Below are 15,079 nucleotides of genomic sequence, written 5' to 3' on the forward strand. Positions count from 1 at the left end.
CACTCACTTGTCTATTCACACCATCTTTCACATTGTGTGGGATATTTTTGTAGTTTTTACTTTTTTATTTTTCACTCACACACTCAGTCCATTTCTAGCTTTCTTTTTTTTTTTTTTTTTTTTTGTCCACCTCTCGTTACCCCCCTTCATTATTCACTTTTCTACTCATGTATCATCACTTCACTTTTCTTCATTTTTTCTTCTTCTTTCCTTTTTTTTTTTTTTTTTTTTTTTTTTGCTGTTTATTTATTTATTATTTATTATTAAATATATTTTTTTAGTTTTCAGATTTGCATTTTGTTCCCCGGATAAGTCCCACCTCATTATGAAGAATCAAGATTCCCAACCCACCTATACCTCCTTATTGCGTCATGTTCGACCAACCATTTCAAATCTGTGGCTCATCTTTCAAGAACATTCAGCTTATTGGATTTTGAGGAGTCTTTGTGACTTTAATCACATACGTTTGCACTTGGTCCGTTGATGGTGATTTCCGCTTCTTTGTAAATACCACCATCTAGTGTATATTAGTATATATCTTAACTGATTATAGGTGTACAGAATATATATTTTTCCATTAGGTTATTCTTATGTGTAATGTTCTATTTTTCATAACTATTTTTTTTGGGTTAGACCAATTTGCTGACCGGTGGGGGTGATACCTATTTATTTATTTTATTTATTATTCACTGTATTAAGTTTGATGGTATGATAGACTTGTTATCCACGACTCCTTATTTTATTTTTTTATATTTTTTTATTTATTTATTTATTTATTTTTTTTATTTTTTTTTTTTGTCATGTCTGTTTTTTACTTTGTTTTTTATTTTGTGTATTCACAGATCAAATATATTTTTTCTCATTCATCTTTTATGATGTTTTTTGTAGTGGTATATTTTTACTCCGTTACGTTATCACACTTATATGATATCACTTTAGGTCTTGGAACCATGCCATATTATTTATTTATTTATTCATTCTCACCTTTTGATGAAATGTTTTCTGTTTTTTATGTTGCTTTAGTTATATTTGAATATACTGTGGACAGTTCATATATACTTTATATATCGGCGGAACTGTCCCGGCACGGACAAGTGCTCTGTATTATGTTGGCGCATGCGCATTTGGTGTGATTGCTGTTGCAGTGGCCATTTTTTTCATTATGAGCCATTGCGCATGCGCATCCTTTTTGATCAGCGTCTCGTTTGTGAATAGTGCATTTCGCGCATGCGCAGTGTGATGTACCACACATGATACTGCATTACCTTGCCTGCTTGATTCTAGCACCTGCGCATTACTAAGCGGCTCGCGTCATGCTAGCGCACGCGTATATGGTGTGATTAATATCGTGGTCGCCATCTTTGATTATTCTGAATCACTGCGCATGCGCATGTTTTTGATCAGCGCTTTCTCTGTGAACAATGTATCTCGCGCACGCGCAGTGTGGACCACTGCACGCCTAGTCGGCCATTTTCCTGCACAGCATTTTCCACTCTGTCCTCCCCCGGTCAGCAACAGGTCGGTTAGCCTATTTCCTGTTTTATCCAGGTATTTTTTGTATGTTGATTAACTTATTTGTATATAAGGAACACTTGTTCGTAAGGTACTCATCCCTGAGGAAGTCCTGGGAGCAGGACGGAACGCGTGGGACACCATTGAGCCATAGATACTGGTTACTTGCCTCTTCCCCCCCCTTTTTGTCCCATACCACATCCTGTCTTGATCTCTTGCATCCTATTTTATCTAGGTGTCGCATGGTAGTCCTCTTTTTGTTTTGTTGTGCTTGTCACATAGTTTTCATTTTTTTTTTTTTTTTTTTTTTTGTTTCATCCTCTTATGCATGTGCACTTTACTTGTATGTATATGTGTGTTTTTTCGAGATCGACTTTTCTGTGGTAAATAGGGACTTACATATTGTTGTTGGATGGGGTTAGAGACTTGTATCTGGAGTAGATTACTCTCCATTATTGGCTCTGAGCACATGATTATAATCATGGTCTCTTGTTTTGTTTTTTAAGTGTTTTTAACCTTTTTCAAGTGTTTTTCCCTTTATATTCTGCGATTTGTTAAATAAAGATATTTATCCTTCTATTTCGGTGTGCCGTTGCCCCTATTTGCATACTTACTAGTTTTCTTGTGCTCTTAATTTTTACACTAAATCATTGATCTTGTCTTAATTTTTTCATTTTCACAAGAGGTTAAAAGATAAAAAAAACCTCAATGTGTAGAGCAATTTCCCCTGAGTACGAAAATACCCCACATGTGGACATAAAGTGCCAGGCGGGTGCAGGGTAAGCCTCCGCAGGGAAGGAGCGCCATTTGGTTTTTGGAGGCTGAATTTGGCTGGAATGGATTTTGAGGGCCATGTTGCGTTTAAAAGGCCTCTGTTGCCAAGACAGTTGAACCCCCCCCCCCCCACACACACAAGTGACCCCATTATGGAAAATACACCCCTCAGGGAATGTAACAAGGGGTGTAGTGAGCATATGGACCCCACTGGTGACGGGCACAAATGTGGAACAATGTGGCGTGAAAATGAAATATTAAATTTTTTACACTATAATGTTGGTTTAGCCTTAAATTTTTCATTTTCACAAGGGGTTAAAAGAGGAAAAAAAACCACAAAATGTGTAGAGCAATTTCCCCCGAGTCCGTAAATACCCCACATGTGGACATAAAGCGCCATGTGGGCACAGGGCAAGCCTCCGAAGGGAAGGAGCGCCATTTGGATTTTGGAGCCTGGATTTGGCCAGAATGGATGATGAACGCCATGTCGCATTTACAGAGCCCTCGTGCTGCCAAAACACTGGAAACCCCCCACAAGTGACCCCATTCTGAAAACTACACCCCTCAAGGAATCTAACAAGGGGTGCAGTGAGGACATGGACCCCTTGATGATGGGCACATTGGTACCGTGAAAGTGAAAAAATGAAAATTTTCCCTTTCACGTCACATTTCATCTCATATTTGTGCCAGTCACCGGTGGGGTCCATATGCTCACTGCACCTCTTGTTAGATTCCTTGTGGGGTGTAGTTTCCAGAATGGGGTCACTTGTGGGGGGTTTCCAGTGTTTTGGCAACACGAGGGCTCTGTAAATGCGACATGACCCTTGAAATCCATTCAAGTAAAATCCAAAAGCCAATTGGCGCTCCTTCCCTTTGGAGGCTCGTCCTGCGCCCGCTTGGCACTTTATGTCCACATGTGGGGTATTTCCGTACTCAGGAGAAAGTGCGCTACACGTTTGGTGGTTTTTTTTTTCTTTTATCCCCTTGTAAAAATGAAAAATGAAGGCTAGAACAACATTTTAGTGTCAAAAATTGAATTTTTCCTTTTTTACACCACATTGTTCTGAAAATCTGTGAAGCACCTGTGGGGTCTAGATGCTCACCGCACCCCTTGTTACATTCTTTGAGGGGTGTAGTTTCCAGAATGGGGTCACTTGTGGGGGGTTTCCAGTGTTTTGGCACCCCAGAGCCTCTGCCAAGCTGAAGTGGTACAGTCAAAAATGACCAAATATAACTGGAGGTGTTGAAATTCACTAGGCGCTCCCTTATATCTGAGGCTTGTGGTTGCGTCAAATAGCGCAATAGGGCCACATATGGGGTATTTCTATAAACTCCAGAAACGGGGCAATCAATATTGGGGTGCATTTCTCTGGTAATAGGTTTATAATTATAAAAAATATTGGATTACAATAAAATCTCTGCACAGAAAATTAAGATTTTCAAATTTCTTATCTTATCTTTTATTTCTGTGACTCTCCTAAAGGGTTAATAAACTTTCTGAATGTGCTTTTGTAGAGTTTTGGGGGTGCAATTTCTCAAATGGGGTGCTTTGTGGGGCTTTCTAACATACAGTCCCCTGAAATACACTTTAAGGCTATGTTTACACTACGTATGTTTGAGGCTGTATAGCAACCAAAACAAGGAGTGGATTGAAAACACAGAAAGGCTCTGTTCACATAATGTTGTAATTGAGTGGATGGCCGTCATTTAATGGCAAATATGTGCTGTTATTTTAAAACAACGGCTGTTGTATTGAAATAATGGAAGTTATTTAACGTTATATGGCGGCCATCCACTCAATTTCACCATTGTGTGGACAGATCCTTTCTGTGTTTTCAATCCACTCCTGGTTTTGGTTGCTATGAGGACCAAATACTGCCTCAAATATACATAGTGTGAACCTAGCCTTAACCTGAATAGGTCCCTAAAAATATCTGATTTTGAAATTTTACAGAAAATTTGGAAATTTGCTGCTAATGTTTTAAGCTTTCTATTGTCTAAACAAAAATGAAAGATAGTTTAATAAATGCCGCCATCATTAAGTAGACATGTTGCTAATGCTATTTAATATATAATTTATGTGGTATAACCATTTTCTGTATAAGCAGAAAAGTTTCAAAGTTGGAAAAATGCATTTTTTCACAATATTTTGGATTTTCTCATAAAGATTCGTTATAAGTATAGACTCCAATTTACCAGAAATGTAAAGTACCATATGTCACGAGAAAACAATCTCAGAATCGTCTGGATAGGTAAAAGCATCTCTGTCCTTAAGGCCATTTCAGGATCTGTCCTTAAGGGGTTAAGGACCTTCTGTATGTTCTCTAATATTACTGCAGTTTTGCCCTGATTTGTGCAAAATTGCAGTAAAAAAAAACAAAAAAAAAAACCTGTGGGGTTTTTTTTTTTGCAAATCACTGCAGAACTGTAGCCAGAAGATAATACACCACTGAAAATATAAGTCTGTTAGGGTGGCCATGGGCTACCGCCCAAAACAGACCTGTTATACTTAACTACTGCCATAAGGTCTTGTATTGAAGTTAAAAAAAAAAAAAAGGGAGATGGTGGCTGAAATTTTGCATTTACTCCCAGATGTACACACAGCCTGCATGCAGTTAAATTCAAACTGTATACAGTTATCTCCCCATAGTGGTGGCTTCTTGTAACTTATATTATATAATTGATCAAGTTAGAAATACAGACCACAACGAACTGGGAAGAGAGAAAGCGCATAGCAAACATGAGAGCACAGCGTATTTTAGAAGTGGGTCAGCTGACCCTGTGAAAGGGACTATCCAGATGTAATCGTAGGGCTGTGTGATGCATTCGCTCATCTTCATGCCTGTTTCATTTGTGCAAAAGTTATCATATTGCCGCACAATGGATGATGAATTTGCACATTAATAAATTTCTTTTTTTTAATGCACTTTTTTCCATACTGCTTTTACAAGGGTGGGTGGGTTGCTTAAAAAAATTGCAAGTCCCAGTGATGCATGGAGAGATGGAACTGGGCCTTATTTTACCTTGGACAAAGCTGAAGTCCTGTATCCAATTACCCTGCTTAAGGCAAAATAGCTTGTTCATGCCACCCTGGCACGCAGGGGTGTATACTCAGATTGCTATGACCTAGTAACCATAGCAGTGCAGAGTATTTTAGGGGATGACTAATGGAAGGCATAGGATCATGTTCCTGCAGACAGGGCTTTATCAGAAAATTCTTTGTACACATAAAAGTCCTGTACCACTGATACAGAATTACTGGAGACATACAGTATCAATATTTTATCAGCACACCAGAACATTCAGTGATGAGGTATATGGACAAGTAATGAGGTATATTCCATTTCTTGGTCTTCCCGCAACCTCCCAGCATTTCTAGACCGCCGTAGTAAAACAATCAAGTGACAAGGTTTAAAAGTGTCATTTGGTAAAAAAATATCAGGCACCAAAGTCTTCTGATACTTCAAGACAAGTCAGAAAAGAGTAGAAAAAAAATTTGACTGGCACTGAAGTGATGATATCATCAGTCATCCTGAATGCCGCACTTCAAGTTTGCCGGAACTGCAATGTCTAAGGAGAATAGATATAGACTATATTAGTTTTATATAATAATTTATACAGAAGCTCCAATGCATGCTAAATAGAGATGAGCGAACCGGGTTCGAGTCGATCTGAACCTGAACTTCAGTATTTGATTAGCTGGGGCTACTGAACTTGGATAAAGCTCTAAGGTTGTCTGGAAAACATAGATGCAGCCAATGACTATATCCTTGTTTTCCACATAGCCTTTGGGCTTTATCCAACTTCAGCAGCCACCGCTAATCAAATGCCGAAAGTTCGGGTTCGGATCGACTCGAGCATGCTCCAGGTTCGCTCATCTCTAATGCTGAACAAATGGCTGGACTGTGTATTGTGGAATGTAATAATTAGCAGGGACATCTTGTGGTCACTCTGTGTACTGCAGACAGTGGAAGAGCAATTGAGTTATAGCTGCATCTAGTGGTCAAGGTGTACAGTGCCTTGTGAAAGTATTTGGCCCCCTTGAACTTGAATTTTTTTAAATAAATATAAATGCATCTGCACTGTGCAAGTGATCATATTGAAATGGAAGAAGCATCAGTACCACTACAAATCTACATGACCTGGCCGTCCCTCTAAAATTTCATCTCGGACAAGGAAAAGACTAATCAGAGATGCAGCCAAGAGGCCTATGATCACTCTGGATGAACTGCAGAGATCTACCGCTGAGGTGGGAGAGTCTGTTCATAGGACAACAATCAGTCGTACACTGCACTAATCTGCCCTTCATAGAAGAAAGCCATTTCTTAAAGATATCCATAAAAAGTCTAGTTTAAAGTTTGCCACAAGGCACTTGGGAGACACAACAAACATAGGGAAGCTGGTGCTCTGGTCAGATGAAACCAAAATCCAACTTTTTAGCCACTATGCAAAACAATATGTTTGGCGTAAAAGCAACACAGCTCATCACCATGAGCACACCATCCCCAATGTCAGACGTGGTGGTGGCAGCATCAGGGTTTGGGCCTGCTTTTCTTCAGTAGGTACGATGATTAAAATTGGTGGGAAGATAGATGGAGCCCAATACAGGACCATTCTGGAAGAAAACCTGTTGGAGTCTGCAAAAGACCTGAGACTGGGATGGAGTTTTACCTTTCTACAAGACAATGAGGCAAAACATAAAGCAAAATCTACAATGGAATGATTCCCAAATAAACATATCCAGCTGTTAGAATGGCCAAGTCAAAGTCCAGACCGGAATCCAATCGAGAATCTGTGGAAAGAGCTGAAAACCTCACTGAGCTCCAAGAGTGGGCAAGAATTTCAGTCCCTCCATGTGCAAAACTGATAGAGACATACCCCAAGCGACTTGTAGCTGTAATCGCAGCAAAAGGTGGTGCTACAAAGTATTAATACAAGGGGGACGAATAATTTTGCATGCTCGGTTAAGTTTTTTTGTTTTTTTATTTGTTAAAAAAGATCCAATAAATTTAATTCCACTTCATGATTGTGTCCCACTTGTTGATTCCTCACAAATAATATAAAATTATTTTTATCTTAATGTTTAAAGCCTGAAATGTTGCAAAAGGTTGAAGTGTTCAAGGCACTGTATATAACATATCTGGTATTGTTTTTATGGTATTAAAGTATTTGCAAAAAGTCAGATTTTTGTCATGTTCCTTCAAATATAGAATCACACCTCTGATCCCCTGTGTGAAGTGCATATAGTGAACACATGTCCTCACCTATCTGTTCAGGCCTGGGCAGGTTCAGGTTATTCATGATCTCTACAAACGCTGCTTCACTTTTGGTCAGTCGAGGGTTAAGACGTTTCTCCTCCTCCACAGTTGTCACACTCTGACCTGCAGCAGTGTAGAAGATGATCAGATACAGAATAAAGTACATTGAGGAAACCTCACAGTGCATGAAAAACCCTTAGAGAGGCCAGGGAAAGAAGGGAGGTGACAACCAGGATTATGCAAGTATATGACGCCTGGGTGACCCTGTGACTATAGGATAGCACAATAATTTCTGAACTTTAGCTACATTCTAAACCCAACTACAAAATTAGACAGGATAACCACCAACCATAGGGTAGACTGCCAACATCAGATGGGTCAGCTAATGCCCCTATTCCACTGGTCGTCAGAGGAGCAAACGAGCGATCTCAGCGCTCGTTTGCTCCTCGTTCCCCGCTCGCTGCCGCCGCAGCGAGCGGGTGAGTGCGGGAGGGGCGGCGGGGAGCTGCCCGGGGGATCGCTATATTGTCCGGGCAGCCCATAGGATATAGCAGCGTCTGCTGCCGATGCTCCTATTCAACGGAGCGACGGCAGCAGATCGCTGCTATATCAGTCGCTTGTTTTTCAACATGTTGAAAAACAAGCGACTGCAACGATCAGCCGACATGAACGATGTCGGCTGATCGTTGCACTCTATTCCACGGGACGATTATCGTCCGTAGTGGCCATATCGGCCGAATACGAACGATAATCGTTCCGTGGAATAAGGCCTTAAGTTAAAGGGGTTATCCAGTGCTATAAAAACATAGCCACTTTCTTCCAGAGACAGCACCACTCTTGTCTCCAGTTTGGGTGGGGTTTTGCTACTCAGTTCTATTCTAGTGAATGAAGCATAATTGCAAACCGCACCTGAATTGGAGACAAGAGTCGTGTTGTCTCAGGAAGAAAGTGGCAATGTTTTTGTAGCACTGGAAAACTCTTTTAAGAGATCACTGAAGCCAAAGGACTTACCAGTGTAGTCATGAGCCGGGTACAGGTGGCAGCTGTCAGGCAGGGTAAAGATCTTGCTATGGACGGAGTGATAAAGGGTTTTGGGGCAGCCTAAAAGTAAATCAGATTTTAGTTAGCCAGCACATAATAAGCAGTCCAAAAACTGGAAATACTGGGGGTGGCTGCTCAGTATGTACCTTGCTGGAAGTCTGTGCGCCCGCAGCCTCTGATGAGCAGGGCATCTCCAGTGAAGGCCATGCTTTTATCATTGAGAACATATGTAAGGCAGCCGTCTGTGTGCCCAGGAGTGGCCCGCGCCTCCAGAGACTGTAGAGGAAATTCACTACATTAAATCATATCTGCAGAGACTAGGAGAGTTACATATTGAATCACCCCCCCATAATATGTCCTCTTTAAAAATTGTTGTACAAGATTTGCACTAGATATAGCTGCTTGTACAGGTTACATCATGACAATGCACGGGAATGATTATGTCAGCTGTCCTGTTCCTGGCTCAATAATTACACTTGATTGTATTGGGATAAATGTAGGCTGCTGGATAATGCCTTGTACAGTATGTGCAAGAGTGTGACCACCCATCAGGTCCCATTCATCCGCCTATTAAGCCAAAAAAGAAAGGGGGACAACCCACAAACAAAAGTGCAAGACCAAATGCTTGAAAATGTATTGTCTTTCTTTTATTAGATTATATATAGAAATAAAAATTTACAAACATTTAAAAATATTGTACAGGAGCTGACACGTATCCAGATCCCCAAAGAAACAGGTGGTAATAAATTGTGTTATATTGGGATGAATGTAGGCTGCTGGATAATGCCTTGTACAGTATGTGCAAGAGTGTGACCGCCCATCAGGTCCCATTCATCCGCCTATGACAACTTTGTTCTAGAAAGTTCCCACCAATGGGATGTCAAGTACCTCACAGTTCTTCCAACAAGGGGGGGTTTAGGCAGGGAGTGAGGTTTCATGTATCCTGGGAGTAAGGGTTTCTTTCATCAAGTATTAAAGGGGTGCTCCGGCGGGGGGGGCACTTTTTTGGGGGGACCGGGGAGGAGGTGGCTGAAATAAAAGACGTCCACTTACCTCCCCGGTTCCAGCGGCGGGTCCCGCATCACGCTGCTCCGGTTCCCGGCCGCTTCCGGGTGTCTGACGTGTCTCAGGTCTGCTCAGCCACTCAGTGAAGGAGGCGGGATCCGTTTGAAGTCTGCTCGGATCCCACCTCCTTCACTGAGTGGCTGAGAGGCCCTGAGACGTAGCGTCTCGGGTGGCGTCAGACACCCGGAAGCGGCCGGGGACCGGAGCGCCGTGTTGCGGGACCCGCCGCTGGAACCGGGGAGGTAAGTGGACGTCTTATTTCAGCCACTTCTGCACTGCCTGGACAGTAGCCCTCTAGCTATTTTACAAAAACCTTCTCTCCTAATTCAAGCCTAACCCATCTAAAGCTATACCCAAGTCCTTCAAAAGGGACTTGGCAATCACACTCAAGCGCAAATCGCTTATTCCAAACTTGTGCAAATAATTAAGCTGCACTGTCACTTTCAGAAATGTTCCAGTTAAGTTAAGTTTATCCTGGACTCTGTGGTTCATCTGTACTGCATCATACACTACTGGGAACACCAGGGACTACCTATTACCTTTACCATGCATGTGTTTGGGACCCAGGGAGGGTGTACACCACTCAGGCCCCATGACAAGTGGTACCGTAACTGGCCCTAGCTATTACCACCTGGCTACCCTGGATTACCACCCCTGCATTTGTCCAAATATTACAGTGTATGTTATATGTCCTCCAAATATCCTTATATTCTGTGCCTCTGAAGTTCTACAGGAGGGGAGTATTTAGACAGCTGAATGACCAGCGAGTGTAATAATGCCAGCATTATGTGTCTGTGTGGCACTTCTTCTCTACTGGGGTCAGTCAGGTTTTCCCAGACTCTAAAGGAACTGGGAATTTAAAACGGACTCTGTGACAGGAGCTCCAAACAGAGTCTCTGATGCATTGTAGTCCGAGCCTGTCATTCAGCTGGGTCTTTGTGCATGGTGCTCTTGCATAACATCAGAGGTGCACCTTCTATACACAGCATAGGGATATTTGAGGATGTACTGTATATTATTGGGATAAACGTAGGATGCTGTATGCAATATTAAAGTGTATGACGCTAACTAATGGCATGCAGGGCAAGGAGGACCAATAATGTCTGTCCCATATTCTGTCATGGAAACAGCAATTTTGGATTAAATATGTTAGAACTTAAACAAAACATGTAGATATTAATCTTATTTCACCATATACTATTTTATTATGCTGTTCCCTACTTTAGTGGGGGCTCAGCTAGTGCTGCATGGAGCACCATTAGCTCTATGTAGTGGTTTTGGGACCAGGGCTTGTGCAGCACTGCAGTTCCTCACACAGCCATTGGTGGCAGCAGATGGGCTGTGTCACTCCTTACTGCTGTCAGCTAATGTATAAATGTTAAAAAAAAAAAAAAAAAAAAAAAAAAAAAGTTGTATAACTTTATACAGATATTCTCCAGAGTGCCCATTAAACTTTCTAATTTTTTTTTTACTTTGTGGATGAGAATATATTATGCTGTAACTAAGGATCCAGCTTACACTTACATATTTGCCAAATTCAATGACATCTCCCTCCTTTATGTGAATGTCCGCCATAGCTCCACTGTCCTTAGAGATGACGCTCTTACACCCGGGAAGAAGTTTCTTCAAAACCCCCGTCCCAGTAATGTGATCTGCGTGGCAGTGAGTGTTGGCTGCAGGGTGAAAAAAGGGAGCAAAGGGTTACTAATATACCAGAATTAGAGATGAGCGAACCGGGTTCGAGTCCATCCGCACCCTAACGATCGGCATTTGATTAGCGGGGGCTGCTGAACTTGGATAAAGCTCTAAGGTTGTCTGGAATGACTATATCCATGATTGCCACATAGCCTTAGGGCTTTATCCAAGTTCAGCAGCCACCGCTAATCAAATGCCGAAAGTTCGGGTTCGGATGGACTCGAGCATGCTCGAGGTTCGCTCATCTCTAACCAGAATGGATATCACTTTACATGGCGGCACTCTTATAGTAGTTATGCAGGATAGTAGGATGCAATATTATAGTACCATTCTTGTATATAACAGCAGTATTTTAGTAACGTATTTCCTGGAGTATAAGACGACTTTTTAACTCCGAAAATCTTCTTAGAAGTCGGGGGTCGTCTTATACGCCAGGTCTGGTCGCCCCATACGGTGGGGGCAACCACTGTAAAAAAACAGTTAACTTCCCTGGTGCCCATTACCGGCCTTTGCGAGTCTTCTGTCCCGTTCCCTGCGCAGGCAGTGTGACGTACACTGACTGCGCCGGGGATCCCCAAAGCTCTCCCGAGCAGCCGAGCGTCTCATCGGAGAAGCTTGGAGACGCTCGGCTGCCGGGAGAGATTCGGAAGAATGACAGAGGCTTCAGGTACTTCTGGAGCCTCCGGAAGCCTCTGTCATGCTTCCAAAACTCTCCCAGCAGTCGAGAGTGAGTTAACGGGCCCCAGGTGGGTTAACTGTTTGTTTTTTTAATTTAGCTGCAGTTAACCCCTGCCTGACCTAGCAGGGCTGCGGTCAGGCAAGGGTTAACCTTTTCCAGTGTATAAGGCAAACCCCTGACAATTTTCTTAAAAGTCAAGGGTCATCTTATACGCCGAAAAATACGGTAGTTACATTCTTGTATATAGGAGGTAGTATTATGGACGTTATATTATTGTATATAGGAGCAGTATTATAGTAGTTATAGTCTTGTACAAAGTGTGCAGCATTATAATAGTTTTATTCTTGTACATAGGAGCAGTATTATAATACAGTGGTCCCTCAACTTGCAATGGCCTCAGGATACAATATTTTCACCATACAGTGTTCCTTTCTGGACCATCGTAACTTGAGACAAGACTTAACATACAATGCTACAGCTGGTCAAGACTTGTGGTGGCACATGTGAATAAATAGGTAATCGACCAATAAAATTGTCCATTTTACAACTTTCTGACTTTTTGAAACAAGACATGTTTTTGTAATCCTGGATAACCCCTTTACAAAGTGACATATTAGGGTTAATGGATCCATTTCTTTTTACACCACCTCTATATACCTGCATAGACCATATTAAGGCCAAGAGCTTTCAACAGCTTTGCATCGCGATTTGCAGTCTCCAGCACGGGGTCGATCAGGACGGCTTCTTTAGTGTTTGCATCAGCGAGCAGGTAGGTGTATGTACAGCTGACAGGCTCAAACAACTGGGGGAAAGAAGGAAACATTTATAGTTACTATACATAAATAGCCATAGCTACCTATTCAATGAATGCTACATTTATGATTTACAGAATATTATCTCTCTTCTGACCCTGGAGAAGAACATGAAAAAATATAATGGACTATTAAGTACTGTGGTGATCCAGGGGTGCAGGATATTAACTAAAAGAGCTGATATTGTGGTTCCGCTGTAGCACTTGTCACAGGGCACAAAGTGCTAGTAGCTCCTGGATACCTGCACATGCCCATTAAAAGGTTTCCCTGGTGTTCCCTTTATAGTGTAGTGGTGCAATATACTGTAGGAACGCACACTCCAGAATAACTTAAACAGTTGGAACAACTACTTAACCCCTTCCCGCTGAAGGATGCATAGGTACGTCCTGCTGCGGATGGGAAGGTTCAGAGAGGGGCCATGTCGCTACCCTGCTCTGAACCGTCGCAATCCCTGCTGCTTTCTACAGCCCAGGACTGCAGCTTTTAGTAGATGCGGCCGATCACCGCACCCGCTAATTAGGACAGTGAGGGTACAAACACACACACCGTATACGCAGCGTATTTACTGCTGCGATACGCAGCAGATACGATCTAAATAACTGAACACAGCATCAAATCTGCACCATCAAATCTGCTGCATATACGGTGTGTGTGTTTGTACCCTTAAATGCAAATGTCAAACATGACAGCTGCGTTTAAAAGTCCTAAATAGCCCCCATCCCTGGTTTCTAGTGGCCAGATCCCCCCCCACCCGCGATGGGATTGCGAAGGGGGATCCACTGTACAGGCCATGCTGGAACTCAGCGTCAGAGTGACATTGATCATGGCTTGGTAATCTGTGGATCTGGTCAGCAGAAGACCAGAGAAGTAGAGCACTGATCGGTGGGGCAGCGCACTGATTGGCTGAGCGGGACGAGCAGACGCCAGGAACCCCTCAAGCAAGCCGGAGCTGGGAGGAGGTGATGTATGCTCCGGCTGGTGGGGGGTTACCTTATTCGCAGGGGGATGTCAATTGTCTTGTGTTTATGGGGTCTGTATCTACTAAGAAGGCCTGGGCTGGGATTCATCGTTGTATAGAGGACCTGTATTTATTTAGTGGATCAAGGTTGGGGTCTGTATTTAAGGGTCTGAGTTTGGGAAAACTACAACCTTCACTATAATCTTTAGGGCATGCTGGGGAATGTAGTTTATTCATAGCTGGTAGGCCAAAGGTTGCAGACCATTGTAAAGCTCCTACAAGAGTAAACTGGCAGAAGTCCAGATCTGCTGGGATCCACCCCAGAATTTCCTAGTGCCCTGGAGCTGAATATGTGTAATGTCCTCTCCTCTTTACTGACACGTCTATCTGCCTCTCTAGGTAAAACTTCACCTAACGTCCTTGAAGATGTAATAGGGAAAGAGTGATCATCCAGCTTTTTCAGACTTCTGAATGGAGTCCAGGAGCTTGGGATATATTACTACCTAGGTAAATCAAATGGGTAACAAAAAAAAAAAAAAAAAAATGACCATACACAAACAAATGGCTAATGGCTGCAATTCCAAATCAAGTCACTTCATTACATAGCAAAAAGCAATCAGGAAAAAAAATTTAAATAAAAGAAAAATAGCAACAATTCCCTGGCCAGGGATATACTTTCCTGTGATATCAAACAGTGATAATCCTGTACTATATAAATAGATAGATAGATAAAGTGTTGATTAGGAAATGCAGCACCTAAGTAGATGTGACATTCAGAAGTCTGGGAAAGCTGAGTGAGCATACTCACTAATATTTCATTGCCATACAGATTTTTCAAATAGTAGAAGAACAGAACAGAATAGACAGCTGAATATATAAATAGGCTTTAGCAAGTAGAAGTAACCCTGTCAGTAGGGACACACCTCTTTAGGCAATGCAGGGGTTAATGCACTCACTTTTGAGGCCCCTGTGCAGATCCTAAAAGAGTTAACTGGCTGCAAACACAGAAAGGGTTAATGGAGTCCAGCCATGGAACATGTTGGTGCTATATAAAGGATAATATAAGGCAAAACAAGAAGACCCAGTGCAAAGAGAGATGTCACATGACAACCAGCAATTAACCCTTCCCGTCCTGGAGCCTATTTACCTGTCTGAAGATCAGTCCTCTGCCCGCCGCCATGGCGCTGTACCCCCGCACCCCTCCGATCAGCACCTTGCCTACAGATGTCAACATTTTTTACTGTATTCGGATGGCTGCTACAATGTGTGGATCCGTCTGTTTAAC

The 15,079-nt window shown here is 42.3% G+C and overlaps 1 protein-coding gene across 2 annotated transcripts in view; it reads right to left on the reverse strand.

Moving 5' to 3' along the window:
• Window positions 1-5,553: 5,553 nt before the first annotated feature.
• The window catches only part of ETHE1 (ETHE1 persulfide dioxygenase), a 32,600-nt gene continuing 23,074 nt past the window's right edge, over window positions 5,554-15,079 (reverse strand). Inside the window, exons 1-7 of one of the 2 annotated variants that reach the window (XM_069948896.1) lie at window positions 14,942-15,078; window positions 12,682-12,826; window positions 11,175-11,323; window positions 8,732-8,861; window positions 8,556-8,645; window positions 7,551-7,667; window positions 5,554-5,856 (exon numbers count right to left, since the gene is read on the reverse strand). In XM_069948896.1, coding sequence (XP_069804997.1) covers window positions 5,810-5,856; window positions 7,551-7,667; window positions 8,556-8,645; window positions 8,732-8,861; window positions 11,175-11,323; window positions 12,682-12,826; window positions 14,942-15,028 — 765 coding nt within the window. In that variant the 5' untranslated portion in view covers window positions 15,029-15,078 and the 3' untranslated portion in view covers window positions 5,554-5,809. Of the gene's footprint in view, window positions 5,857-7,550; window positions 7,668-8,555; window positions 8,646-8,731; window positions 8,862-11,174; window positions 11,324-12,681; window positions 12,827-14,941; window position 15,079 lie in introns of those variants that run through there. The other variant, XM_069948898.1, reaches the window with a different exon arrangement.

This window comes from Dendropsophus ebraccatus, chromosome 12, assembly GCF_027789765.1.
Source record: "Dendropsophus ebraccatus isolate aDenEbr1 chromosome 12, aDenEbr1.pat, whole genome shotgun sequence".
NCBI classification, from domain to species: Eukaryota; Metazoa; Chordata; class Amphibia; order Anura; family Hylidae; genus Dendropsophus; species Dendropsophus ebraccatus.